Source organism: Lucilia cuprina, chromosome 6 (assembly GCF_022045245.1).
Source record: "Lucilia cuprina isolate Lc7/37 chromosome 6, ASM2204524v1, whole genome shotgun sequence".
Taxonomy (NCBI): Eukaryota; Metazoa; Arthropoda; class Insecta; order Diptera; family Calliphoridae; genus Lucilia; species Lucilia cuprina.
This window is the reverse complement of record NC_060954.1, coordinates 16,854,027-16,881,279: the sequence shown is the minus strand read 5'-3', so window position 1 is coordinate 16,881,279 and position 27,253 is coordinate 16,854,027. Positions and strand designations below refer to the sequence as shown.

Here is a 27,253-nt window from a genome sequence, read left to right as displayed (position 1 = left end):
TCTAGTCTATAGTCTAGTCTATAATCTAGTCTATAGTCTAGTCTATAGTATAGTCTATAGTCTAGTCTATAGTCTAGTCTATAGTCTAGTCTATAGTCTAGTCTATAGACTCATTTTTAAGCCATTTTTAAGTGTAATTGTTGATGTTAAATTGCAAACAAAAACAATTATAGGTATAAGAAACAATTTTAGATCTTTTAACTGCTTGAAATATGATCACAAAAAAAATCTTTTTAACGCTAAACTTATTATTCACTTTAAGGTTGTCAAAAGGAGTTAAAAATGACAATGTTGTCATATATAACTTATTAGTAATATAAAGGTGGTTAACATATATGTAACATAGTCCATTTTACAGTCTCGGATGTTGTCCGCTTAATGTCTAGTCTAAAATCTAATCTTTCGCATAATCTATGACCTTTTTTTGAATTGCTTTCTCAATCATCACTTACCAATCTCTCACCATCTTTGGTCTCTTTTGTATTATAAAAAAATATAATTCTTTTGAGTAAAAAAGCCAAATTTTCATCTTGTGTAAGTTTATCACGATGAGTGCGTAAAAATTCATCAAATGTTTCACGTTCATAGCGCTTACGGCGCTGACGATGTATAAAGGAACGTAAATAGGATTGCAAAACAATTGCTCCATTGTTTTCACGACGCAACTGATTGCGTTTCAAACGCTCCTCAGCAGCTTTGCGTATAATCGTCTCCCGATCACTGCTGGTCGAAGCACCACCAAAACTTTGGCTCGGCTTACGGCGATATTCACCATCAAAGCCAAACATTGTTTTTTGTAATGATTTTGCTCTTTTTCTATATAACGTTTGCTGGGGTCCAGTTGTAACGTTAGAAAATTTCTTGTTTAGTTTTCAAGGTCTGAATTATTGTAGTTTTATTGTTTATGGTGTAATATGTTTTTTGTGTTATTTTTTCTTTCACAATCTTTTCAAAGCACTTCCTTCCGTATGTAGGTTTTAGTTTCACATTTATTCGTTTTTTTTTTGTGGGTTTTGTTTAATTTGTTGTTATTTTAACATTTCTTTTAATATTTATACTATATTTAATTATTTTTATGATATTTAAATTAATTAATATAGTTTTTTACAATAACCTTTTGTGTATTTTCTCAGTTTTTATTTTTTTTTTCATTAGCATGACACTAGGAAATTTTATGAACTGTCTAATTTTGACGTATAAATGTTTTGTTTTTTTTACTACTGTCAATTAAATGAGAGAGGAAAATCATATGTTGTACATTTTTCGAACAGGGTGTGCAATAAATTACTTTTAATTGTTATAATGTTCAGTGTAGAAACGGCTTATGATTACTATTATAAACATCTCTTATTTATAGCCAAAATAGTAATTAATATTTTGACCCTTAATATGATATCTTATATAGTACTATATAGTATATTTTCCAGATTTCTGTCAAGGCATATTTTTATTACATCTCTGTATTATTTTTTATTAAAATTACATTACATGGGTTTAGAAAATTAAACTGAGTCCTTTGATTGCTTTTTAAACAAAACGTTATAAATACACTTAGAAAAAATTACAGAACAGATTCAATAATGTATGCTTTGCATTAGTTACAGTTAGTTTTATGATTTATTTTTTTAATGATGATACCGTCATTAACACACTAAACTTGAAACTTTGGGAGTTAGCCGCTACTTATCAAATTTACTGAACTATTTGAGCCTCGTTTTTTGAAGTTGAGTTTGATTGTAAACGCTGCTGAAAGTTTTCAATAGCAGACAACAATGCCAATGGCACATCCATGGTCTGATCATCAATTAACACAATGTCGAAAGCATTCATATATCTTTCTAAATTTTGTTCGGGCTAAAAGTACAAAAAAACAGACATTATTTAACATTTTATAGTCTTACAACCACCTCCTACTTACATGATCAAATAAAAATCCTATTTTAATAATATGCGATGAAGATGGCACACCATTTGCCATATCAGCATCACCTATGGAATCACCCATAACAATGATATGATCACGACTATGTACCAAATCATAATATTCACTTCCATCCAATGCTGTTTCATTTTTATTGAATGTATGTATCATGGGCTGTTGGAAACCATTTAATAAACCATCTTTATATTGTAGAAAATTTGAGACCACTTTAACATTCGAGTACATAACATTGGCTTGCTGCAGTACGGATATTACAGAATTGCCTAAACCAGCTGAGAAAACTAAAACGGGTATATCCAAACGATTAAGTGTTTCGAAAAGAACATTAGTGCGATCACGCAAAGCATCTTTATATTTGCCGGCAATACCATCAATTTCACTTTGTCCCAAAGGGAAACCACTAAAAGAAAAAATAATTTGGTTAAAGGTAACAAATTTTACAGTGTTGTGTTTAAAATTGAGTTCTATCTATACCCAGCAGTTCGACGGGACAGTCCCGAGGCACCTGCCTACCCAGGTGACCAACCATTTTAACATGGGCTTGTCCTACGAGGAAGTCAATCGCTACACTCTACACCCTACAAAGAGACAGTAAAGAGACGATTGCCTCCGCTCTCGCTTACAAAGGGGACACTAAAGTGACGACTGTTTTCATTCTCGATTACAAAGGGTACATTCGTGACGAATGACCCAAAACATACGAATTACGATCATCCAGGTGGGTAACTATTAGTGGAAATTACTGTCTTTTTCGTATGCATTGACGAACTGCTGGGTATAGACTATAAATAAATTATTATACATATACTCTTTATTATACACAGTTTCGTCTATATTCTGTTTTATAGTCTGGTCTATAATGTATTCTGGTATATGATCTTGACAATAGGTTATTGTATAGTCTTTAATCTATAGTGTATAGTGCACGATTAAGTCTATGTTGTAGTTTATAACTTGCAAGAACAAAAATCTATTTCATACAACATGTATGTATTAAAGGGCAATAAAATATTGCCGGAAATCCACTAGATTTTTGTTTTTAATCATTAATTTAAATTTAAATAAATGATGTTGTAAAACACCCCTTTAGCATAAAGGTTTATTAAGTTAGTTAAATTACTATATGCTCTTTAATAAATGTATAAATTGTTTTATTACTGCAAGAGTATGATTTTGTTGATCAGTCAGTTTTTATATATATTTTAATTTTAACTTTACTTTCTCACTAAATAAAATGTCCTTAAGAAACACAATTTTTTTTATTGTTTTATCATTTTATACTCACACCAACAATTCACCCGTCTTAGTCCACCAATCAATCATATGTTTTATCTTTTCCTTAGTCGGTATATGAGGATCAATTTCAATTGGTCGATACTTGTGATACAGTTTATCGGACTCTTCTATAAAATTGGCCGGCAATGACTTGCAAGCATTCAAAATACCAAAACTACTCAACACGGGTTTACCATCAGCCGTACGTTGTTTTGTGATGGTATAATCAAAGTCCGAAACCAGTTGCAGACGTTCCGTTCCTCCTCTAACGAATTCATTTAATATACGTTCAACACGTGCCGGATCTTTAATTTTACAATGATCATCACACAATTGTTTAATATCCTGCAAACGTATGCTGATCTCGTCCATAGTATTGTCTTCTTGTTGATTCATTTCCGTAGAGGAGCCCATCATTATTCTATCCAAAATTCGTGTAAAAATAGGAGGAGCAGCAGCTAATGTGCGTATTAGTTTCGACGAAATTTTGTTAATAATTTTCAAATGTCTATTTCTATACGCATAAAGTCACTTTTTTTTAGTTTTTGTTTTGGGGGAAAATTTAACCAAAGATCATCAATTACTACTCTCTTTCTCTTGTTAATATCTCTTCCTGTTGTTTTCTCTTTGAAATGAAAACTCTTTAGGTGAATGGTCTGCAAAGCATAGGACAAATAAATAACTGTATAATAATAAAAAAGATAAACAAATAGGTATTCTATTAAAAATATAAAAAAACAAATGTTTGAGATACTATATACAAAAATTAACTTATAAATTGATAAGCATATTCTTGTTTTTTATTGTTTATTTCTTAACTCTTTATTAAATCTGTAATAAACTAACACTAAAAATATCAAGTGGCAGAATCAGTCTGCTGGTATCTTGAAATGATTTTTATAATAGTAGATACAAGTACGTGCCTTTTGTTTACCTTTTTGCCAAAAAATTAACCAAGTTATCTTCAGTTGACTACAACAATTCTAGTTAGATTTATTTTCGTTAAAGTTTGTTTATGATTGCAATTAAATTTTTAATATTGTTATTATTATGTAATAGTCGGATGATATAAATTTTGTTTTATTTCAGACAAAAACTTTAAATTTGTAATATTCTTACAGAATTTGTAAAATAATCGAAATTAAAATTCGTACACACGTATACGGTTTTATTTCAATGAAAATATACAATAACAACAACAATAAAGTGAGTTGCCCAGCTGTTCTACTATCAGTGTTGTCATTGTTGTGTATGCATAAATTAATTTATAATATGTCTGTTTGCGTACTTTCCAGTAAATTTATGATGGAGAGTAATTTTTAATTTACTCTCAATCAATTAAATATAAAAAAGTAATAGTATAAATCGACTTTCGAATAATCAAACAATCGACTTTTTGTCGAAAAAAGTCAAAGTCGACTTTTTGTCGAAAAAAGTCGAAGTCGACTATTTTGTTCCAAAAAAGTCGATAACTCGACTATCGTCTATGAAAAATGTCGAAAAGTCGGCTTTGTAAATAAAAATCGAAAAGTCGGAAAGAGTCGAAAAAAGTCGAAAAAAGTCGGAAAAAGTCGAAAATAGTCGAAAAGTCGAAAATAGTCGGAAAAAGTCGGAAAAAGTCGAAAAGTCGACTATTTATAAAATATTAAAAGTCAAAGGGTCGAAAAAAATCGGGAAGTCGAAAAGTTGGAAAAAGTTGAAAAGTCGACACTTTATAAAATATTAAAAGTCGAAAAGTCGAAAAATCAACTTTTAATTAAATGAAAAAAGTCGAAAAACTTTCATAACAAATATATTATTGTTTTAAAACTTCATGTTACAAACATATTAATAAAATAAAAATTTAAACAAAATCGCTAAGAGAAATACAAATTAAAGTTTTAAAAACGCTAATATTTGTTATGATTTTTCACAACAAACACTCTTTTAAAAACTGAATAAAATTATAAAATAAAACAAGTAATATTTCTATATTTGGCTGTACCGAATCTTATATACCCTTCACCAAAAAAACCGTTTTTATTTATTTTGTATCTCTGCACACATGTCACACATAACATACACACAAACAAATATAAACTGTAGCAGAAAGAAATTTTAACCGTTAATATTACCACCCTCAAACAAATGTTAGCTGTACTACCAACATATTACTGCTTTATCTTCTTGTTCTTGTTATACCCACTTACCTTCGTGAGAGCAGAACATCATACAAACATACAAATACATCTCCACACGCACATGTACATCTTTATCCAATTCACAGTGTTGTTGTTGCTTTTTTAACAAAGCATGAAAAAATGTGGCTTTTTTGATGAAATTTTCAGAGGTTGTCTCGGATTTTTGCTCATATCTCCGTTATTTATAGACCGATTTTGCTGATTTTAAATAGCGATCTTCTCGAAAGTATGTCTAACTGAATTATTGAAGATTCGGATCTCGCCGATATTTGGGGACCTCTAAAACTGATTTCAACAGACAGACGGACATGGCTTAATCGACTCCGCTATCTATAAGGATCCAGAATATAAATACTTTATAGGGTCGGAAAATTATATTATAGAAATTACAAACGGAATGACAAACTTATATATACCCTTCTCACGAACGTGTGTTATTTATTTAATATTTCTATCAAAATATTAAAAATTTACCAAATTTTCGTTTTCTTTGGTTTCATATATCATATATATATAAAACATTAAAAGTGTACCAGAAAAACACATACTTACTTACTTACTGCAGCTATGTTTACACGATTGTCAGATCTTACAACGTTGGCAGAAAATGTATAGCAACAGTTCGAAGTATTTTTCTTGCAGCCGTGCAAACACATTACGTTGCTATGCCAGAAAACTGTCTGACAGTTTTTATTGTCAGATTTTTGAGCTTTATTCATCTGACAATAGAATCATAGTCAGATAAATTTTAGCATACAACAATCTGACAACATTGTGAACTGAGAATATTATTGCCAAATGTATTTTTTGTCTGACAATTGTATGGAAAAATATATAAAACTGTATGTCCACATGTCTATATTTGTTTTAGTAATATACATCAGCAAACACACACGCAATATTTAATAAATATTTTGACGTGTGGTCATGCAGTTTAAGGCTTTCTTTAAACCGCCTTAACTGATAATTTGTAATTGTCGGTACTGTCAACTTTGTAAGATTTTACAACCATGTATATATAGCTTACCTTATAATAAATATACCATGTACCACAAAGTATGAAAAATACAACCCTGTTTAGTATTCAAAAAAATTCCATCAGTTTGGCACAGTGTACACTGGTTTGGCAGATGCAAAAAAAATACAACAAAAGCAGCAGTGCCGCCAACCATCAAAACAAATTTTTAAACGAAAAAAAAAACCATTCCTGTGAAGAAGAATTAACGCACGGAGAGCGCCATTTCATTTTCAATATTTATTTTCATAATTATCCACAAAAATGCCGCGCACTAAAGTCTCGAAAAGTTCCAAACGCAATCGGGAGACAACAAATCGTGAAGAAAAAGTAAGAGAATTTGAAAATTCCCTAGATGGCTTTCAAAATACAGTCGACGATAAAATACAGGATATTTTTACTGCTTACGATGATGAAATCAAAATGTTGCTACAGCGTACTCCAAGGGCTTTGCTCAAATTGAAAATGGTGGATGTGTTTTCATTGGTAAGTCTTAAGAGAAATTGAATTCTATTTATAGTGTGTTCATGTTGTTGTTTGCCTTGCAGGATTTGGATCGTTTCAGTGATTGGGAACAACAGAAATCCAAAATGTTAAATGCCACTTTACAAAATTCCTCTATAAAACAGTCAACACGGACAATAAATCCCAATGATGAGGGTGAGTTTCTTTGTGTATATTGTTTTAAATACATTTTTGGTGTTTGGTGTTAATATTTATCAATAGCTTAGAGGGAATATATAAAAATTTACTTTTATTGGTGATAAGACGCTGGTTTGGGTTTTTCATTATTATCATATTACTTTTATTGCTTAAATGTTGACTCTGTTTTTAATTTTTTTCATTTGTTTTCTTTTTCTTTAATTAAAATTTTTAACCATTTTCCAATTGCACCTTTTAAAAAAGAAATATTTTTTTTTATAACAAACACACACATATCTCATCTTATTGCTACTACTTTTCTTCTTCTGCTCATTTATATGTATTGTAAACAATTATGGCACTTTGACTCATTTGGTAAAGGCTACCTTACAGAGGATAGTTCAACTGGCGGCAGCATTGGATCAGCCATAGCAAATCCTGCATTTTTGAGTACTTCAAATATGCTAACACAACCTCTGATACAACAACAGTCAGCACGTTTGCGTACACCAGGACCATTGAGCTCAGCACGAGCTAGACGTCCAAGACGTAGTCGTTCAGCATGCGGCAATTTGGCTCCTATACCAGCATCAGCTGTCAAATTGAAGCCACAATTAAGTGCTACAAGTGGAGGACATGGTCATGGCGCTGCAGAACATCATTCCCGTAGTAAAATGCGCACACCAATGGCCAGTCGTACAAAGGCTCTTAGCGCAGATCGTACAACTAAATTTGATAATCCTAGTTCACCACAATCACCACCCACATTTTTGCGTTTCCCCAAACCTGGCGAATTGGCCTTGTCAAAATGTGGCAGTCCCTTAGTTACACAAATGTAAGTTTTAGCAAAAAAATTTTCCATATTATAACATTTTCTTTAAATGTTATATTTATTACTACTATAGGTTACCAGAAAACATTGCTCACTTGAATATACCATTGCGTAATGGTGTCATTTCTATGCGCCCTAAAAAACTTGCCGATTTACAACCTCATATTTTAGAAGACCTTGATCCCACAACTGTGGATCAGCTAAGAACTTTAAAACTTAATATTGATAAAATTGTAAGTATGGTGGACAAAGCGGGATATTAAAATGAAGTCAAGCGAGCACCTCTTAAACGAAAGAATAACTTCTTTTGTAAAACACAACATACATTTAGTTTTAATCATTACTTTTCTAAAATATCTTTGGCTATAAATTTAAACAAATCTATTTTGTAATCATATACATCATACCAACTAATGATTCAACAAATAATTAACAATTTAGCTGTGAAAACCTTACACAAAACAAGTAAAAATTCTCTTTACACTTAATATACAACATTGCCTTTAATCCTGTTTAAAACTTGTTATGAAACCAAGATTTACCGCCGTTTTCCAGCTAATTGTTTATTGGCTTATTAATGTATTATTATTTTCTTTTTTTGCTATAATATTTTTTAAGTTTGTTGGCAAGTACATACTACTCTCATCATTTACCCATATTCATTATGCTATTCACATTTCTTAATGTGCAAAAGGAGTTAGTTGCCTCCTTTAAATTTTCGCTAACGACATGATTAGACGCTTAATTATTTGTTCCTTTAAAGCGAACATAAATCTAAATTAAATTTTCATGTCGTTTTATTTTTCTTTTTTTTTAATCTCTTATGTATTTTGTTGATGTCCTTTTTTCTTATTTTACTTTTTTTTTAATTTTATTCCTTTGTTGGTGTAACTTTATTTTAAGTTTTTCATTTAAACATATTTTGTATCCAAATCACAAAAGAAAATAGCAAGCAAATACATAAAACAAATATTTCGATTTAGTTTTATATAATTAAATTAATGTAATGTAAGTTAAGTTTTTTTTTATTCAATTTTATAAATAACAAATAAAATATTTCAATTGATCCCAAATTTTTGCATAAAATTTTGTATTTTATTAGTAATTTTATTTTTGTGCTCAATAAAAAAATATATTTCCTCTGAAATGTAAAGAAAAGTTTTCTGTAAAAAAATAGTTATAAAGGAAAACTGGTTAAAACGTTTTCTATATAGAGTTTCTTTAAACAATGTTTAAAGAAGTTTGACTGTGGCCGATAGTTCTTTCCTGCAGAAAGAACTTTTGTTCCCATGACAATTGAATCTCGCTCCGGAACGAAGCGACTAAAACTTGGCCTAAGATTGCCATCCCAACTGGTTTTTGGGGAAAAAACTTCCGGTTGATACAGCTATTGCTGAGTTGACAATCATTGGCCGATTGATAATCGGGACGTTCCGGAGCAGAGATCCAATTGTCGATCCCAGCTGGTTGATAATTTTGCTTTAGAAAGAAAACTTGTAAAAAAGTTTCTTTAATGCTATGTATACACGGTTGTTAGATCTTACAACGTTGTCAGTAAAATGTGCAAAAATGTCTAATAATACTTTCAACTTACTACTTTTGTCTTGCAATATTTTCGGTAATGCATTTTCTGACAACATTTGCAAAAGAAAAATTGTAAGTCAGACGATTATTAGACATTTTCTGAACATTTTACTGACAACGTTGTAAGAGCTGACAACCGTGTATTACGGCTTTTATACAAAGAAAACTTTTTAAAAGCGATATTTGTTAAAAAGTTTTCCCAGAAAAGAAAACTTGTTGAAAGTTTCTTATTGAAGGAAATTTTATTAAAAAGTTTTACAAGGAAAGAACATTTCATGAACAATTTCCTACAAAAAGATAACTTGTTGAAAAGTATCGTAAAATGTATTAAAAACTTATTAAAAAGTTTCTTATGAAAAGAAACTTTATTATAATGCTTTCCACAAAAAAAAACTTGTTATAGGTATAAGAAAAAAATGATAAAAAGTTTTCGGCAAAAGAAAAGAAAACTTGTTATAAAGTTTTCTGTAGACAAGAAACTTTATTATAAAGCTTTTCACAAAACATTTTTGAAAAGTTTCTTTCAGAAATCTTGTTATATAAGAAAAATGACCAAAAGTTTTCCTTAAAAGAAAACTTATTCAAAAGTTTTCTACAAAAAAAGCTTCTTATAAAGTTTTCCATAAAAAGAGATTACATTTAAAAGCTTTTTTAGAAAGAAAACATGTTAAAAAGTTCCACACAGAAAGAAAACCTTTTAAAAAGTTACCCTCAAAAAACCGTTCATAAAGTTCCTACAGAAAGAAAACTTGTTGAAAAGAGTCTTACAGAAAGAAACTATGTTAAAAATCTTTCTTCAAGAAGAAAACTTCCTAAAAAGTTTCTCATAGAAATAAAACCTTATAAAAAGTTTCATACAGGAAAATATCTTTCTAAAAAATTTAAAACAAAAAAACAAATTATTCCCATACTGCCAGTCAGACTAGGAACGTTTTTTGGGAAATTTTTGATTTTACGTGGAAAAGAATATCATTCATCTCTCTCGCGGTACGGAAATTCCCGTACTCGGAAAATTGTTTTTTATTCTTCTCATTCGTAGAACAACAAATCAATGCAATTAATACGAACATTTTTTTTGGAAACTTTTGATTTTTGTGTGTAAGAGAAAGAAATATCAACCATCTCCTTCTCTCACACACAAAATCAAAAGTTTCTCAACAAAATTTTCCCAGTGTGAACCAGGTTTACGTAGTTTGTGAAACAAAAGTTTCCTTGTGTGGACATTAAATAAACTTTAAAAGAGAATTAAGAAAACGATTTCAAAAAAAGTTTCCTAGTGTGGACCAGGTCATAGAAACTTACTGAAAAGTTTCATTTATAAAAATATGTTTTCGTAAGTTTCCTATTGGTGACAGAACATGTTTTAAAGCTTTCTATAGCAATACATGTTAAAAAGTATTTTTCACATAAAAGTTTTAAAGTTTCACATATAAATATGATATAAAAGTAAAATTTGTTGAAGAAAAAGTCGATTTAAAACAAAGAAATCATTGAAAGTTTCCAATAGAAAGCAAGAATTGTTAAAAAGCTTTCTAAAAAAAAATATGAATATTTAAAATTTTTAATATGTACATAGTTTAACAATTTTTAACAGAATATGAAATTGTTAAAAACTTTCTTAAAAAGGTAATAGTTTTGAAAATTGTTATGAATTTTCTTCAAAATATTTTAATTTAATACAAACTTATAGAATTTCCGTTAATAATTTGAATTTAAAATGACATTTCTTTTTTCACAACAATTTTTCTTAGTGTAACAAAAAAAAGAAACACTGACAGCCAGAGGTCGCTGTTGTAGTACACGTGTTTCTGCACAAACACTCAACTTCACAACTCGCTGTCAAATCGTCCATTTTTCTAACCTCGTTGTTGAGTCTGGACGTGTTGCTTCAGACCTTGTGTTTAAAAATTTTTAAAAAATTAAATAATTTATAAATAAAATCAACCATAAAAATGGCTGATATTGGTAGGTTTTAAAGTATAAATTATAAATACAATAATTAATTAATGGCAATTTTAAAATAACATAAAAGAAAAAGTGTTTATTTAGTGCCAGCAATTGTGTCTATATATGAAACCACGTTTTTTTCTTCTCAATTAATGTGAAAATTTTCCACGTTTCGTTTTTCCTCATGCTATAGAAATCAAAAAAGAAAAGAAAAAGAAGAAAATCAAGGAAGAACCAATTGATTTAGATGATATTGGTACTTTACAAAAAACCGGAAATTTCACTGTTAAACCTTCCGAAAAAACAGCCACTTTGGATACCTCACAATGGCCTTTATTGTTGAAGAACTTTGATAAGTTAAATGTACGCACCAATCATTATACACCGTTGCCCAGTGGTTCATCACCCTTGAATCGTGACATCAGAGAATACATGAAATCTGGTTTCATCAATTTGGACAAACCCTCCAATCCTAGTTCTCACGAAGTTGTAGCATGGATTAAGAAAATATTAAAGGTTGAAAAGACTGGTCATTCTGGTACTTTGGATCCTAAAGTTACTGGTAAGTAGTGTGTTGAATAAACATGTTTTTGTGTATATTTTGATTAATACTTTATATGGGGGACATTTTGTTTGGAATTTAGTGTTTGGCTTTTTTTTATTTTATAAGATTTAAGATTTGTCTGTACCTAAGAAAAGATTTAAAAAATGTTTTAACATGTACAAACATATTTACATATTTATCGTATTTGGACACATGTTTTGTATCGGAAACAACAGTGCGCGCCAAAATTTAAGACCACATGGCTAGTAAACAATAAATCAGAGTTATTTTTTGTTCAATATTGTTTATTTTCAATCTAGTTTTCTTTCTATAATCATTCTTTCAACATACTATATAGATTCCTATATCTAATGAAACAGATACAAGATTTCTTATTCTTAAAGTAACTCTTTCGACAACATTTTCTCTCTATAAAAATCTTTTGCAAAACTTTTCTGTCTACAAGCAGTTTTTCAACATATTTTTTAAAAAATTCTATAACCAAAGTTTGTTCTTAAGTAAACTTTAACAAATTTTTCTTTTAAAAGAAAATTTTGAACAAGTTTTCTATAAAAGACTAATAATAGTTCTATTCCTATAAAAAGAACTTTAGTTATTACCTTTTACACCCCATCTCATAAGCCGCCAAGGAGTAGTATATATAACCAGCTCTCTAAGTGACTATAGATGGGAAAATAAAAACTACTCCGATGTGTGTATGTTTTGAGATAAATTTCCATCTCTTAACAAAGATTATTTCTGAGAACAAGTTTTATATAAAAAATGATAAATTTTAAATTTAAAAATAAAAATTTAAACTAATAAATTAATTTTGTTTACAGGTTGTTTAATTGTTTGCATTGATCGTGCCACACGTTTGGTTAAGTCACAACAAAGTGCTGGTAAAGAATACGTAGCCATCTTCAAATTGCATTCTCCTGTTGAATCAGTGGCTAAAGTGCGTCAAGGTTTGGAAAAATTGCGTGGTGCTCTTTTCCAACGTCCTCCTCTAATTTCTGCTGTTAAACGTCAATTGCGTGTACGTACTGTCTATGACAGTAAATTGTTGGATTACGATGAAACTCGTAATATGGGTAAGTTTTAAGTTTTTTTTCTTTATAACTTTTAACAAACACAAAAAGCATTTGCCATAAAAAAGTTAACATTTTCCTTTATTTCCATCCTGGGATTATGTTACTTTTTTTTCTACTAAATCTACATATTTCTAAACGTAAATTTAATGCAACATAAAATTAAAATCATTAGTTTTTTGTTATTAACAAAAACTCAATGTAATACATATCAATTATTTTTATATGCTTAAAAATTTGTTTTTCTTTTTTTCTTACCAAAATATATATATACATACATTCAAACACATATTTATGGCCTTTTTACGAAATGTTGGCCTATATTTTAAATTAAAAATTCCCTACTCGAAACGAACAAAAATATTGAAAATTTGAAGGTGTTTTTTGGGTTAGTTGTGAGGCTGGTTCTTATATTCGTACCATGTGCGTACATCTTGGTTTGGTACTCGGTGTTGGTGGTCAAATGTTGGAATTGCGTCGTGTCCGTTCTGGCATACAATCGGAACGTGATGGTATGGTAACTATGCACGATGTCTTGGATGCTATGTATTTGTATGAAAATCATAAAGATGAATCTATGTTGAGACGTGTTATTAAACCTTTGGAGGGACTTTTAGTCAATCACAAAAGAATTATCATGAAAGACAGTTCGGTAAGTTTAGGTTGTTTTTTTTTATAAGATAAAACCTTTGACCCCATGATATAAGCCGGCATGAAGAACGTATTACAGTTCTTTATGTGACTATGATTGGGAAAATGAAATCTGCTCCGATGTGTGTATGTTATGAAATGATTTTAATCACATTTCTGTACAAAGTAAATTTCAGAGTACAAAACAAAAAAGTTTTATGTTATATTTTAAACTTTTGTATGAAATCCATTAAAATATTAGAAATAATAGAATTGAAGTAGAGCCGGACTAGAACTGAAGTAGAGCCGGACTAGAACTGAAGTAGAGCCGGACTAGATCTGAAGTAGAGCCGGACTAGAACTGAAGTAGAACTGAACTCGAACTGAACTAAAACTGAACTACAACTGAACTAGAACTGCATTAGATCTGAACTAGAACTGAACTAGAACTGAACTAGAACTGAACTAGAACTGAACTAGAACTAGAACTGAACTAGAACTGAACTAGAACTAGAACTGAACTAGAACTGAACTAGAACTGAACTAGAACTGAACTAGAACTGAACTAGAACTGAACTAGAACTGAACTAGAACTGAACTAGAACTGAACTATAACTGAACTAGAACTGAACTAGAACTGAACTAGAACTGAACTATAACTGAACTAAAACTGAACTAGAACTGAACTAGAACTGCACTAGTACGGAACTAGAACTGAACAAGAACTCAACTAGAACTGAACTAGAACTGAAATAGAACAGAACTAGAACTGAACTACAACTAAACTAGAACTGAAGAAGAAATGAACTACAACTGAGTTTGACTAAACTAGAACTGAACTAAATCTGATCTAGAATTGAGCTTAAGCTGAACTTAAACTTCCGAACACAATTAATTGTTTTTCTCCACGCATTCTCTTCATTTTAGGTCAATGCCATTTGCTATGGTGCCAAGATTATGTTGACCGGTGTCTTACGTTACGAAGATGGTATTGAAATCGATCAAGAAATCGTTATTTGTACCACCAAGGGTGAAGCCATCTGTTTGGCTATTGCTCAAATGACCACAGCCACCATGGCCTCTTGTGATCACGGTGTAGTGGCCAAGATTAAGCGTGTCATTATGGAAAGAGATACGTATCCACGTAAATGGGGTTTGGGTCCTAAAGCTTCCGCCAAGAAAGCACTTATTGCTTCTGGCAAATTAGATAAATACGGCAGACCTAATGAAAATACACCCAAGGAATGGTTAACAGGTTTTGTAGACTATAATGCCAAGAAACCGGCGGCTGCTGTAGCTCCACAAGCCAACACAAATGGCAATAACACAGAAGAACCTAAAAAGGTAATAAAATCGTTTATTAAAAAGGGGAAATGGAAATTAAAATAAAACTTTAAATTTATAGCGTAAATTAAGTGTATCTAGCCAAGAAGGTGCAACAGTTGCTGCAGCTGAAGAAAATCCTGCCACAGAGAAAACCGAAAAGAAGAAGAAAAAGAAACACAAGGCTGATAAAGAGGCCGCTGATGTTTCGGTAGTCGAAGAAGAGACTATTGCTGAAGCTGAGGCTGAACCCGAAGGAGAAAAGAAAGAAAAGAAAAAGAAGAAGAAAAAGGATAAAGATAGGGAGAAAACTGAATAAGAAATATAGTTTACAAAAATCCTTACTTGTTAGCAATTTTATATAAGTTCATAATTACTACTATAGCTACTTATTTCTTCTTACTTCTTAACAAAATATGAGAGAAAACAAAAAAAAAAGAAACAACAATGCATTTTATATAAAGTTTAACAGTTTTTTTAGCTTTTTTTATTTCTCTTTTTTTGGTTAATATAGAAATTTTATTTCTTTTATTAACCGTTTTATTAGTTTTAAGGATTTTATTTTTTATATATATACAACTAAAGTTCAAACTATTATTTTATATAGTTGTTGTCATGCTACAGATTATGTTTATAAATCATAAGAGAATGCAAAAGAAAAACATTTAAAAAAATATAACAAAAAAAAAACTATTTTTCTAAATAGAAAATGTATAAAAAAATTACATTATAAAATGGAATTTTAAAGTGTGTTTATTTAAAAAAAAAGAGACAATTTTATTAGGGATTTTTCAGCTTTCTTCGAAACTTCTTAATTCTTCTTTCTTTTGGTTTATTAAGGTGAGTTTTTTCTTTAAATTTTTCTTTTTTATTTTAAGTTTTACATTTTAATCATAATGAAAACGAGCTACTTTTTCCCTTAAGGATATTTACTTGTAAAGTAGCAGCTCGTTTTCATTTCGAATTAGATCTTGGCCCTATTCTGAATTTCAATTCGGATCGAAATTTTTTCCGTTTGACAACTTTGGTATTCTGCATTTCGATTCGACTCTCCGCCACATAAACAACAACTTACAGAAATGTAGTTACGATGGTAACGCAGAATACACAATTCCTAAAGCATTGAAAAGAAATGGAATTGCTTCTTCTATCGATCGTTGCGTAACTGAAACGTAATTGAAATGCAGAATAGGAGTGATTGTTTCTTTTTATATGATGATTAATTAACTTTCGCCCCTATCTGAAAGTTTTGGAAACTTCTCATGTTGATTGCGAATGATTGGTCTTACTGATTATAATTTAATTTTTTACTTTACTTAATATTTTTCAATATTAATTTAAATATTAATGTTTTCTTGTTTTTTTCTAAATTTTAGCTTAAACAAATGAAGATGGAGGAGTTAAATTCAAATTTTCATGTGAGATTGTTTAATGTGAATTGGACTCTTTATTCTTACTGTTATAAGGTAAGTTTTCTTTTGTTTTTAAATTTATTAAAATTTTCTACATTTGTTCTACGTGTTCCTATTGTTCAAAAATTGAGCTAAAAAGAAGCTTTTTTCCAGAAGAAAATAAAGTTTTTTTTACAAAACTTTTTTGTTAAACAATTTTTAGTATTTGTGTAAAATATTTGACAGATATGAACACAATTTTATTATGATGAACATTACATTAACTTTCGTTCTACAGAAAAATAATGACGAAACGTTTGATTACGTTGTCTTTAACTGAAACTATATAAAACTAATTGCTTTTTAATAAAAAATAACCATTTAATTAGTTTTTTATTAATAACAAAATGTTTTTTCTTTACTTTTAGTTCAAATCATGCCAGAAGAATCGGTTTTATAATCATATAAAGGTAAGCAAACAATTTATACTAAATTCTTACTTTTATATTCATTAAGTTATCATTGGTTTATTAAGCACTTTTTCTAAAACACAATTTCTCTAAGGGCGAGTTTTTCTAATAAAGATAATCTTCATTCTTTGGTTAAATCTAGTTTAATATATAATTTGTGTTTTTCAATAAATAGTAACGTTACTTAGGGCTAGTTTTTCTGTTAGAGATAATCTTCATTCTTTGGTTAAACCTGGTTTAATATATGTTTCGTGTTTTTCAGTTATCAGTAAAGTTACATATTATCTTAGTTTAACTAAGTGTTATTGGTCAATTAAACTTAAGTTATAAGTGAGAAAACACAATTAACAAAAACAATAAAACAATGATATCGGAAGAACAGAAACTTAATATTTTAAGTAAATTGCAATTTTCTGATTTGTTTTGTTTTATTTATTGTTGGTTTAAATGTTTATTTTACATTTTTTCAAAAAATTTTCATTTTATAAAAGTTTCATTTACAAAAGCAGCTGTTCATTGTTTATGTTTTTGAGTGAAAAGTTGACAATACTAACAAAGTTAACTGAACTTAAATCCATAACTGAAAAACACAATCATCGGTTAAAGTCCGCCAAAACTTGTTCCGAGTTAAATCTAATAGCAAGTTTAAGCCTAGTTTAACAGAGCAGTAAGAAACCCGCCCTTAATTAACTAACAATAACTTTATTAAACATTTCTAATTTCGTAATTACGTTTTTGTAAGTTGTTGTTTATGTGGCGGAGTGTCAAATCGAAATGCAGAATACCAAAGTTGGGTTTGTGCTAATGTTTGTACTGTACCCACCTTAATGTATAATCGGCTAAGAATCATTTTCTGATTCGATTTAGCTATGTCCGTCCGTCTGTCTCTGCATTTAAACCTTGTAATCAAACTACAGGTCGCAATTTTAATGATAATTCAAGGGACGAAGCCTATTAAAAATGGTTAAGATCGGTCCTTTATTTCACCTAGCCCCCATACAACTGAACCCCCCCAATAGGGATTGTAAACCTTGTCGCAATTTTGGAGATAATTCAATGAAATTCGGCACATGACCTTTTGTGGTACCGTAGACAAATCCTATTGAAAATGGTTAACATCGGTCCATTATTTCACCTAGCCCCCATACAACTGAACACCCGAATAAAGCTTGTAAATCCTGTAATCAAACTATAGGTCGCAATTTTCGAGATAATGAAATTTAACACATGATCGTCTATAATCATATTTTTGTAAAATGTGTAGGGTATTATATGGTCTAAATACATATTTAAATGATGAACAATTAACTTTCGCCCCTATCTGAAAGTTTTGGAAACTTTTCATGTTGAATGCGAATGATTGGTCTTACTGACAATTCCCTTTTTTTAATTTTAAATTAATTTATTAGTTTTCTTTAACTATATATTAAAGTATTTCTTTACTTTTTCTTTTTAGTTGGAAGAAATAAATAATGATTGGAAATATAAGCGTTATTCACTACAAAGTTTTTGCTAATTAGAAGGTAAGCTTGATTTTTATTATAAATTTAAATAAATAACTTTTAAAATGATGATTTCTAATCTTAACTTTCGTTCTACTGAAACAAAAACAATGACGAAACCTTTGATTACTGAAAATTTATACAAAAATCTAGATTTTTTAACAGTTTTTTTTATAACTTTGTTATTAATTTATTATTAATGTTTAATTTCATTTGCAGTTGTTATTAGCAGTTCGCCTAAATAAAAAGAGAAAAACTTTCAAACACTTTTGAAAAGGTAAGAACTTAATAATTATTTAACAATAGCTTTTGTGTGGCTCAAGTTTAAGAACAAGATTAGGATTTGAAAATGTAAAACTGCTTGTAAAACCTAAAACATTTTTGGACAAAATAGACATCAATGTACTGACTAAATAAAGTCAATTTAATAAAAAACGTTTACATCTTTTAAAAATTTGTTTTTTTTTAAATATTTCATGTTGTGAACGTATACATTATATGATGAACAATTAACTTTCGCCCCTATCTGAAAGTTTTGGAAACTTCTCATGTTGATTGCGAATGATTGGTCTTACTGAATACTTTAGATTTTTATTAAAAATTAAAAATATTTGATTTTAAAACTGAATAATAAGAAATCTTTTTAATTTCTTTTATTTTAGTTTAAACTACGGCTTCTTCGTTATATAATCCACAAAACAAGAAGCAAATTTCAATATTCAAAAACTTTTCAAATTGTAAATGAAGTCAATAGATTTCGACAGCTGTATTTGAACTGATGTTGAACTGTTTATAAAACATATGATGAATACAAATCAAACTCGTATTTAAATGAGATTAAAGGTAAGTTTTTGAACATAATTAAACTACATAAAGAAACTATTAAAACAGTGGTCGGCTTTAGGGAACAATGATGAATAAAATAACTATAAAATCCATAAGAACCTAAATATCTAGTGGGACTCGAACTCGAAATTAATGACAAGATTTTAACTTATATTTTAATTTGAATCGAAATTGTCTTCGTTGGCAACTTTGGTATTCTACATTTCGATGCCACTCTCCGCCACATAAACAACAACTTACAAAAACGTAATTACAATCGAAATGCAGAGAATGCACACGTTCGTAAAGCATTAAAAAACGAAATGGAATTGCTTCTCCTTTTTCTTACTTTGTTCGAATACCAATTTTTTGATTGTTGCGTAACTGAATGCATAAACGGAATCGAAATGCAGAATAAGCGTGAATAACTTAACATCAAGCTTGATAATGAAACATTTGTTTGATGCTTAAACCCGATCACTGTTTTTCATAAATACAATGATGAACAATAACTTAACTTTCGTTCTACAGAAAAATAATGACGAAACGTTTGAATACGTTGTCTCTAACTGAAAATAAATAGAAAAATCTTTTAAATTTTTAAAACATATCAAAAATTTTGTTTTTAATTTCAAAACAAATTTCTTTTATTTTTAGTTTAAATCGAGAATCTTTAAAGAACAAATTGGACTATTTTTAAAAGTAAGTTAACTAATAATCTAAAATTCCATCAATTTTATTAAAATATTAAAATGATGAGCAATTAACTTTCGCCCCTATCTGAAAAAAACTTCTCATGTTGAATGCGAATGATTGGTCTTACTGAAAAATTTAAAACTCATTGTCTTATTAAAGGGGGGCCTTTCACACGTTCACACTTAACGTACGTAAATGAATGTCGAGAGTACCTGGCATGATGCCCTACGCCACGGTGGTCTTTTTCATTCACTGGGCAGACTTGACAACGGTCTACCATTGCCCCTTTATCCTTCAATGAAAAACTCAGGTGACAGTTTTTGTACATTTGGATTTGATCGGTCCATGTACAAGCACTTTGCTAAAGTACTCGAGCTATCTATTCTCTGACCATTTAATGGTCTCTGTTGGTTCGGCACCGAAGTACGAATCCATCAAATAAGCCGAAGACATTGTTCTTACTCACAGGGACACATTGTGGTAATTCTAATATGAAAAGAGTATACTTTGAACATATCTGGACAATAGAGGAAAATTCAGTTTTTAACCGCCACTTACTCTTCCCGCGAATTTGGGTTTAAACCACAGCCAATACGTGGACCCCAAAGGAACCTCAACCAACTGACCAGACAGGACATAGTCCTACGGACAACTGGCCGCTACTTAACGTACATAAAGTTTAATGAAAAAGTTAAATGAAATTTCATACGTATGAGGAAAAAAAAGAGGTTGATACAGCTGTTGCTCAGTTGACAATCTTTGGCCGATTGAGAATCGGGACTTGTGTGCTCGTGTGAAGAGGTCTCTCCTCTATTGGTTATTTTTTTTATCATAATGATATCTTATCAAGAAATAATAACCACGGAATGAGATAATAGATCTTAATATTTAGCTAATTAAGATGTTTTTCTCCTACAAATGAAAAATAATATAAATTTTTTCTTTTTTATTATAATTTTAGCTAAAACACTTGCAATTCATCAGAAATATTGAACAAACTTAAACAACATTTTAATTTTTTTCAAGGTAAGTTTAAAACAAACTTTATATAGAGTATAGAAACCTTATACCTTAAAGAAAACAAGCTGTTAACTTTTCCTTAACGAGAATTTAAACGTAAAAAGTTAAAAAAAAAGTTAGTAGCAAGTAAGCAGCTCGTTTTTAGTTTGTATAAGGTCGAAAACATCCAAGTGATGACAAATAACTTTCGCCCCTAACAGAAAGTTTTGGAAACTTCTCATGTTGAATGCGGAATTGGTCTTACTGAAATAATTTTTTAATAAAAAATAGATTATTATACAATTTAAATATAAAATTTTAATAATTTTATTGTTTTTTTGTCTGTTTTAATTTTAGCTTAATTATCTATTAGACACTTGTGTCCATTGGGCTGCCCCGTTACTATATAAAGATACTAAAGGTAAGTTTATTTATCTTATTTTATAAAAGAATCAAGTATAATTGTTATCTGATGACAAATAACTTTCGCCCCTAACAGAAAGTTTTGGAAACTTCTCATGTTGAATGCGGAATTGGTCTTACTGAAACAATTTTATATTATAAAAAAACTATTAACTTTAACTAAGTTTTATAAAATAATTAAATTTTCTATTTTCTTTTGCTTTTCGTTTTAGTTTTTTATACTGTATTTGCTGTTCAAAGAAAGACACTGAAAGTTTGAGTTAAAAGTTTTTAAAGGTAAGTTGTATATATTTTTAAATAAAGTTATCTTTATGCACTAATAGATTAAAAAATTTATAAACCAATTTTAATGGTCTATAGATGAAATATTAGTGCTAGATTAAATGTAGGCTTTTCGCTAACATCGTGCCAATTGTTAAACCATGGTCGAAGTTTGATAGTAGACGTCTCAACATTTTTTTATAATATTTATAAATAACTTATTAAGAAAATTAAGGAATTCACAAAAAAAACTTTTAGTTAAAATCATAAATAGTTATCAAGGCGCTAAGCAAAATCTTAATTATATAGTCAGAGGGGGGTCAGCACGAACTAAAAACTACCCCTGCCATGGCATTTAATTTTAACCAAGAGTAGCTATTTTGACTCAATGTAAAGTCTTAAGGATAATATCAGAGGATCTAATTAAAGACACTAATAGAGTAAACAATTTAATGATCTACATTGGAAATATTATTGCAAGATTAAAAATAGTCTTTTTCGCTAACATTGTGTAACACAACGGGACCAACTTAATGGACCCTAGTGAGTTGCATTTCTAGCATCTGCTCTCGATACCTAACCTAACATCTTACCAATTCATAAACCATAATCAAAGATTGATCGTAGACGTCTCAACACATCTATTTATATACTATAAACAAACTAAGTTTTAGTAAAGAAGAACATCGCTGGTAGCGTCTATTTGGGTCCTTCATGCCGACTATAGTCCAATAAAAACTGCTACTACTTACTATATTGGGCGGCTTTAAAGTCTTTAATTTTACATATAATCATCTTGACGCGATTTGAAGTCATAATGATACATGCAGCTTAAAGGGACTTAGGCCGAGCACAAACTAAAAACTACCCCTTCCCATGACTATTAGCATATATTTTTCCGAATAGTTATCTTGACGCTATGTGGAGTCATAATGTTACAAGAAGATCGAACTCGAGAGGTCGTCGGGGCAAGCATGAACTGAAAACTACACCTCCCACTGCTGGTAGCGTCTACTTGGGTCCTACATACCGACTTAAGTCCAATAAAAACTGTTCTACTTCCGTATTGGGCGGTTTTATGGTCTTTAATTCTGCCTATAATCAGCTTGTGAAGTCAAAAAGACTCATGCAGGTCGACCTTAAAACGACTTAGGCCGAGCACGAACTAAAAACTACTCCTCCCATGACTAGTAGCTTCTATTTTTCAGAGTAGTCATTTTGACGCTACGTGGAGTCATAATGTTACAAGAAGTTCGAACTTAGAATTCCTCGGAGCAAGCATGAACTTAAAACTACACCTCCCATGGCTGGTAGCGTCGGCTGGTAAAAACGGTCCTATTTCCATATTAGGCCGTTTTATGGTATTTAATTCTACCTATAATCATCTTATGAAGTCACAATGACACATGCAGGTCGAGCTTAAAGCAATGTCAGAATGTTTCCCTTTTCGTTTGATAATGCGCATTCTAACAGGCCCACTATATTCTAACAAAAACGGTTCTAACTTATATAAGGCGGTCTTTAATTCTATCTATAATCATCTTGGCGTAATATGAAGTCTTAATGACACATAAGACTACCCCTCTCATTACTAGTGGCTTGAATATTGCAAATCTATCATGCGCAACATTTTCAATATATCGTTCCATGCAACGAAGTTAACAAATTGGCTTAAAACGGCCCGTATCTCAGGTTACGCATTAATATGAAAACTTCCGAAATCTAAACAAAACCATCTAAAGATCAAGGGATGACAGGTATCACACAGAGATCAAGTATGTCCATAATGATGTAAACACACGAACAACTTGCACGCTATAGTTTGGGCAAATTTTCTTTTAAACTTTACTTAAACTAGAGATTTGACATTTCAATAGAGTTTAATCCTTAGTGCCGGTCCACACTAGGAAATTTTTTTTTGGGAAACTTTTGATTTTACGTGAGAGAGAAGGACATCTATCTCGCGGTATGGAGTTTCTCGTACTCGGAAACTTGTTTTGTTATTCTTCTCATACGTACAACAACAAATCAATGCAATTAACACGTAGTTTCTGAAACAGAAGTTTCTATGTGGAAACTTCAAAAGAGAATTGAAAAGAAGTTTCCTAGTGTGGATCGGCTGTCATGCTATGTATACACGTTGTTAGAGCTTACTAAGTTTTTCAGTAAAATAAGTTTAGACGATTGTTAGATATTTTCTAAACATTTTACTGACAACGTTGTAAGATCTGACAACAGTGTATCACGGCTTTTAGTCGCCTTGTCCTACAACTTTTTTTGTGAATTCTTTTATTCATTTTTTAAGATGTATATTATATTTTTTAATATTTAATTAAAGTTTTGTTTATTGGTTTTATTCTTTACAGATCGTGCGTCGAAACACAACAAAAACGTTAGCTCAGAAGACAACGTAAAAAACATATACAAAAAGGTAAGTTATATCCCGATTTCATTATAGTTTGTGTATAAATGTTATAAACCTAAACTAACCTATGCTCGTAATTGAAAACTGTAAAAATTGAAAACATTTGCAAGTTCCAAATTGAAATGTAATCTATTACTCATAAAATGAAACTAAAAGCCGTGATAAACGGTTGTGAGATCTTACAACGTTGTCAGTAAAATGTTCATAAAATGTCAAACAATCGTCAGAACTTACAATTTTTCTTTTGCAACGTTGTCAGAAAAAGCTTTTACTGACAATATTGGAACACAAAATTTGTAAGTTTTACACTATTATTAGACATTTTCAGCACATTTTACTGCCAACGTTGTAAGATCTAACAACCATGTGTACATAGCATTACATCATATTCTTATGGATCCTCATGTCTGGGAGATTATTAAAAAATCTTTGCAATATTTTCGAACATTCGAATTCGAATTTTCAAAATTTTTTTTTAAGAATTCTCATTATTTAGATTGAAACAGTTTTAATAATTGTTCAAATCTAATTTAATTATAACACAAGTAACAGAATTAGTTAGTTTTAGTTTTTATGTGATGACAATTAACTTTCGCCCCTAACAGAAAGTTTTGGAAACTTCTCATGTTGAATGCGGAATTGGTCTTACTGATTATTCTAGAAATATATTAAAATTATAAAAGAAATATTTAAAATTTACTAAATATGCAACATCTTTTTTGCTTTCTTTTAGATTTCATCAAATGAACAACGAAAACTTTTGAAATAAGGGCTGGCCATCTCTTTAACTGGAATTAAACAAGAATTGTTGAAACCATTAAAGAGAAAACACTGAAGATGTGCTCCTTCAACTTAAAAGGTAAGTTCTATTTAAATTTTAAAACATTCCGCCAAATTATCGCTTTTGTAATCAATATCAAATAATAAAGATATCATTCGATTATGAAGGCGCTAATTTGATTCGTGAATTTTAGAGTAAAATATTTCATAAAGTTAACTGATGATAAAGGGAATCTGATTATGTGGCATGATTTCACATTAAAACCGCAACAACGCAACCCGATTCATAATAGGTCCTGCTGAATTTTTCAAATATTTAAAAATTATTTTAAAATACAATTTCTAAAATTTCCCATAGTTTAACCGTAAATTTCTTTAATCTTTATAGATAATAATCGAAGATGTTTAAAGGTAATCCCTTAGGAGAAAGGATACAAACAAAAGTTGCCCTCTAAATCTCAAGGTAAGATTTATTTAAATTTTTAAACATATAAACAAACGAATTGCTTTATTCGTGATCGATATCTTATTCGATCGCAAGTAAGGTAATTCGTTTCGTGATTTATAGTTCAAATGTTAAATTCTGATGATAAAGGGAATCTGATTATGTGGCATGATTTCACATTAAAACCGCAACAACGCAACCCGATTTATAATAGGTCCTGCTGAAAACATTTTATACTTTAATTATTATTAAAAATTAAATATTTGCTTTAATAAACAATTTTCGGTTTATTTGTCTTTACAGGAATATTTCTTGCGTAAAAAAATTATAAATTTTGTGGCGATTGCTTGAAAAAGGTAAGAATACATTTAATTTTCTTTAGATTATCACACTTTTCTTTAAAAAATTAACTGATGATAAAGGGAATCTGATTATGTGGCATGATTTCACATTAAAACCGCAACAACGCAACCCGATTCATAATAGGTCCTGCTGAAATTTTTTCAAAATTATATATTATGGTTTTTAGTAAAATTTTAAAGAGAAAAAAGTTTTATAATTATTTTCAATATATGCATTTTGTGTCGGTAATAACTTCCCTAGATCTTTTTCAGAGATTGCTCTATACGAGTTTTTATAAATGGGATCTCATCAAACGAGTTCAAGATTAATTCAGGGGTACCGCAAGGCTCCAATTTTTTCCCTACCCGATTTTTTATCTTTAATGACCTTCTATGTCAAACTTACAACTCTATCTACTCTTTTGAGGATGACAGTAGCATTTGTCATTCTCATTCAATTATAGGCCAAGCTATGAATGAATCGCTTAATCTCGACTTGATAAAAAAAAAAACTCTGAAAGGGGTCTAGTTAACAGAGTCTATGTTAACCCCCGCAAGTTTCCATGTTTTTAACACATAGACGCTTGGCAGATATTGTTATTCCATCTATATATATGGGTGGTGTAAATATTAAGGAATCGGAAACTCTTGATGTTCTGGGCATGAAAATTCAGTGTGATGTCCGCTGAACTAAACACATTTTTCAAGTGTCGAAAGAAGCATTCAAGTATCTCGTTTTTTTTAAAAGGTGTAAGACATACTTCACTTCATCTGATCCGAAAATGGATATAACTCTCATTCACTGGAGCACCGCCGCAACATGGGGTGTATTTCTCTATTCTATCGATACTACAATGGAATATGTTCCTTTGAAATTAAGGAACTTGTTCCCGATATCCGTATATTCTTGCCTAACACAAACGACTTTCTTCAAGAATACACCCATCGATACTACAATGGAATATGTTCCTTTGAAATTAGGGAACTTGTTCAAGATACCCGTATATTCTTGCGTAACACACACGACTTTCTTCAAGAACACATCCATTTGTGGTAGACGTGGACAATGGACCGCACTACAGGGAAAATTCATTCTTCAGCTGCACTGCTCGTTTGTGGAATAAACTTCCTGAAGAGGTATTCCTTGCCACTTTCGATATAAGAAGATTTAAATCAAATGCAATTCCATATCGTTTCAATGCTCTAAAGTTACCAAATGGAGAAAATTTCGATTCAAATTGAAATGCAGAATAGGGGCCATTACATTTTTATCAACACTTCTTTAAAATTTATTAAAACCATACATGTATATTTCCTAATTTTATTATATAAAATTTCTTTAAAATTAATTTTAAAAAATTACTAATTTTTGTTTTTTCTTCTCGTTTTAGGTAAGACTGATTTATATTATATTTTATTCATATTTATTTATAAAAAACGAAAATAAAATAAACAATAAAGAAATGTACACAAAAAATATAATGTTTTTTAATATTATGCATAACTTCCAAACTTAAATCCTTAATAAAGATTTTCCAAAAAAATTAAAGCCGCCACGTGTTATTGTCATTAAACGCATGGCATTTCCGTTAAATGGCGCGAAAAAAGCACAAGCTAGTTGTCTCTTTCCTAAAATGTTTCATTGCCATATTGTTGCGGCTTTTTAAAGAGTTGCCAGCCTTTAAATTAC

At 30.0% G+C, this 27,253-nt stretch overlaps 4 protein-coding genes, 1 long non-coding RNA gene and 9 other non-coding genes across 16 annotated transcripts in view; 12 read left to right on the top strand and 2 right to left on the bottom strand.

The window, feature by feature from the left end:
* LOC111686667 (ubiquitin-protein ligase E3C) overlaps nucleotides 1–1,121 on the bottom strand; it is a 5,374-nt gene extending 4,253 nt beyond the window's left edge. Inside the window, exon 1 of the mRNA XM_023449032.2 lies at nucleotides 453–1,121. Coding sequence (XP_023304800.2) covers nucleotides 453–788 — 336 coding nt within the window. The 5' untranslated portion in view covers nucleotides 789–1,121. The remainder of the gene's footprint in view (nucleotides 1–452) is intronic.
* Nucleotides 1,122–1,451: 330 nt separating this feature from the next.
* Nucleotides 1,452–4,432, bottom strand: LOC111686668 (7-methylguanosine phosphate-specific 5'-nucleotidase). Of its 2 annotated transcripts, none has more exons than XM_046954019.1 (4): nucleotides 4,152–4,432; nucleotides 3,228–3,899; nucleotides 1,919–2,342; nucleotides 1,452–1,854 (listed from the first exon to the last, which is right to left on the bottom strand). In XM_046954019.1, the coding sequence occupies exons 2-4, from the start codon at nucleotides 3,632–3,634 to the stop codon at nucleotides 1,693–1,695; spliced, it is 993 nt and encodes a 330-aa protein (XP_046809975.1). In that variant the 5' UTR covers nucleotides 3,635–3,899; nucleotides 4,152–4,432; the 3' UTR covers nucleotides 1,452–1,692. The 2 variants fall into 2 exon arrangements, with proteins under 2 accessions (XP_046809975.1, XP_023304801.2); XM_023449033.2 differs by having other exon boundaries at nucleotides 3,228–3,873.
* A 2,088-nt stretch (nucleotides 4,433–6,520) lies between these two features.
* LOC111674596 (borealin-like) lies at nucleotides 6,521–8,950 on the top strand. Of its 2 annotated transcripts, none has more exons than XM_046955389.1 (4): nucleotides 6,521–6,898; nucleotides 6,961–7,072; nucleotides 7,448–7,889; nucleotides 7,960–8,950. In XM_046955389.1, exons 1-4 carry the CDS (start codon nucleotides 6,677–6,679, stop codon nucleotides 8,147–8,149), a joined length of 966 nt encoding a protein of 321 aa, XP_046811345.1. In that variant the 5' UTR covers nucleotides 6,521–6,676; the 3' UTR covers nucleotides 8,150–8,950. The 2 variants fall into 2 exon arrangements, with proteins under 2 accessions (XP_046811345.1, XP_023291019.2); XM_023435251.2 differs by having other exon boundaries at nucleotides 6,526–6,898; nucleotides 7,436–7,889.
* Nucleotides 8,951–11,307: 2,357 nt separating this feature from the next.
* LOC111674641 (H/ACA ribonucleoprotein complex subunit 4) lies at nucleotides 11,308–15,671 on the top strand. The gene is made up of 6 exons (XM_023435301.2): nucleotides 11,308–11,435; nucleotides 11,611–11,979; nucleotides 12,804–13,055; nucleotides 13,430–13,704; nucleotides 14,610–15,026; nucleotides 15,088–15,671. Exons 1-6 carry the CDS (start codon nucleotides 11,423–11,425, stop codon nucleotides 15,322–15,324), a joined length of 1,563 nt encoding a protein of 520 aa, XP_023291069.2. The 5' UTR covers nucleotides 11,308–11,422; the 3' UTR covers nucleotides 15,325–15,671.
* LOC111674653 lies at nucleotides 12,589–12,729 on the top strand. The gene has a single exon (XR_002762468.2). It is a non-coding gene; the product is annotated as a small nucleolar RNA snoR639/H1 (small nucleolar RNA).
* Nucleotides 13,745–13,885, top strand: LOC111674648. The gene has a single exon (XR_002762463.2). It is a non-coding gene; the product is annotated as a small nucleolar RNA snoR639/H1 (small nucleolar RNA).
* A 540-nt stretch (nucleotides 15,672–16,211) lies between the features above and the next one.
* Nucleotides 16,212–16,306, top strand: LOC111674656. The gene has a single exon (XR_002762471.2). It is a non-coding gene; the product is annotated as a small nucleolar RNA Me28S-Gm1083 (small nucleolar RNA).
* Nucleotides 16,307–16,331: 25 nt separating this feature from the next.
* Nucleotides 16,332–26,874, top strand: LOC124420741. Its single transcript, XR_006941348.1, has 13 exons — nucleotides 16,332–16,471; nucleotides 16,825–16,866; nucleotides 18,323–18,389; nucleotides 18,588–18,645; nucleotides 19,031–19,211; nucleotides 19,851–19,895; nucleotides 20,851–20,915; nucleotides 21,246–21,309; nucleotides 21,524–21,587; nucleotides 23,939–24,003; nucleotides 24,731–24,856; nucleotides 25,166–25,240; nucleotides 25,526–26,874. It is a non-coding gene; the product is annotated as an uncharacterized LOC124420741 (long non-coding RNA).
* On the top strand, nucleotides 18,154–18,247 carry LOC111674650. Its single transcript, XR_002762465.1, has one exon. It is a non-coding gene; the product is annotated as a small nucleolar RNA Me28S-Gm1083 (small nucleolar RNA).
* Nucleotides 18,861–18,953, top strand: LOC111674652. The gene has a single exon (XR_002762467.1). It is a non-coding gene; the product is annotated as a small nucleolar RNA Me28S-Gm1083 (small nucleolar RNA).
* LOC111674654 lies at nucleotides 19,940–20,028 on the top strand. Its single transcript, XR_002762469.2, has one exon. It is a non-coding gene; the product is annotated as a small nucleolar RNA Me28S-Gm1083 (small nucleolar RNA).
* Nucleotides 21,074–21,165, top strand: LOC111674651. The gene has a single exon (XR_002762466.2). It is a non-coding gene; the product is annotated as a small nucleolar RNA Me28S-Gm1083 (small nucleolar RNA).
* On the top strand, nucleotides 21,352–21,442 carry LOC111674655. Its single transcript, XR_002762470.1, has one exon. It is a non-coding gene; the product is annotated as a small nucleolar RNA Me28S-Gm1083 (small nucleolar RNA).
* On the top strand, nucleotides 24,567–24,664 carry LOC111674649. Its single transcript, XR_002762464.1, has one exon. It is a non-coding gene; the product is annotated as a small nucleolar RNA Me28S-Gm1083 (small nucleolar RNA).
* Nucleotides 26,875–27,253: the final 379 nt, after the last annotated feature.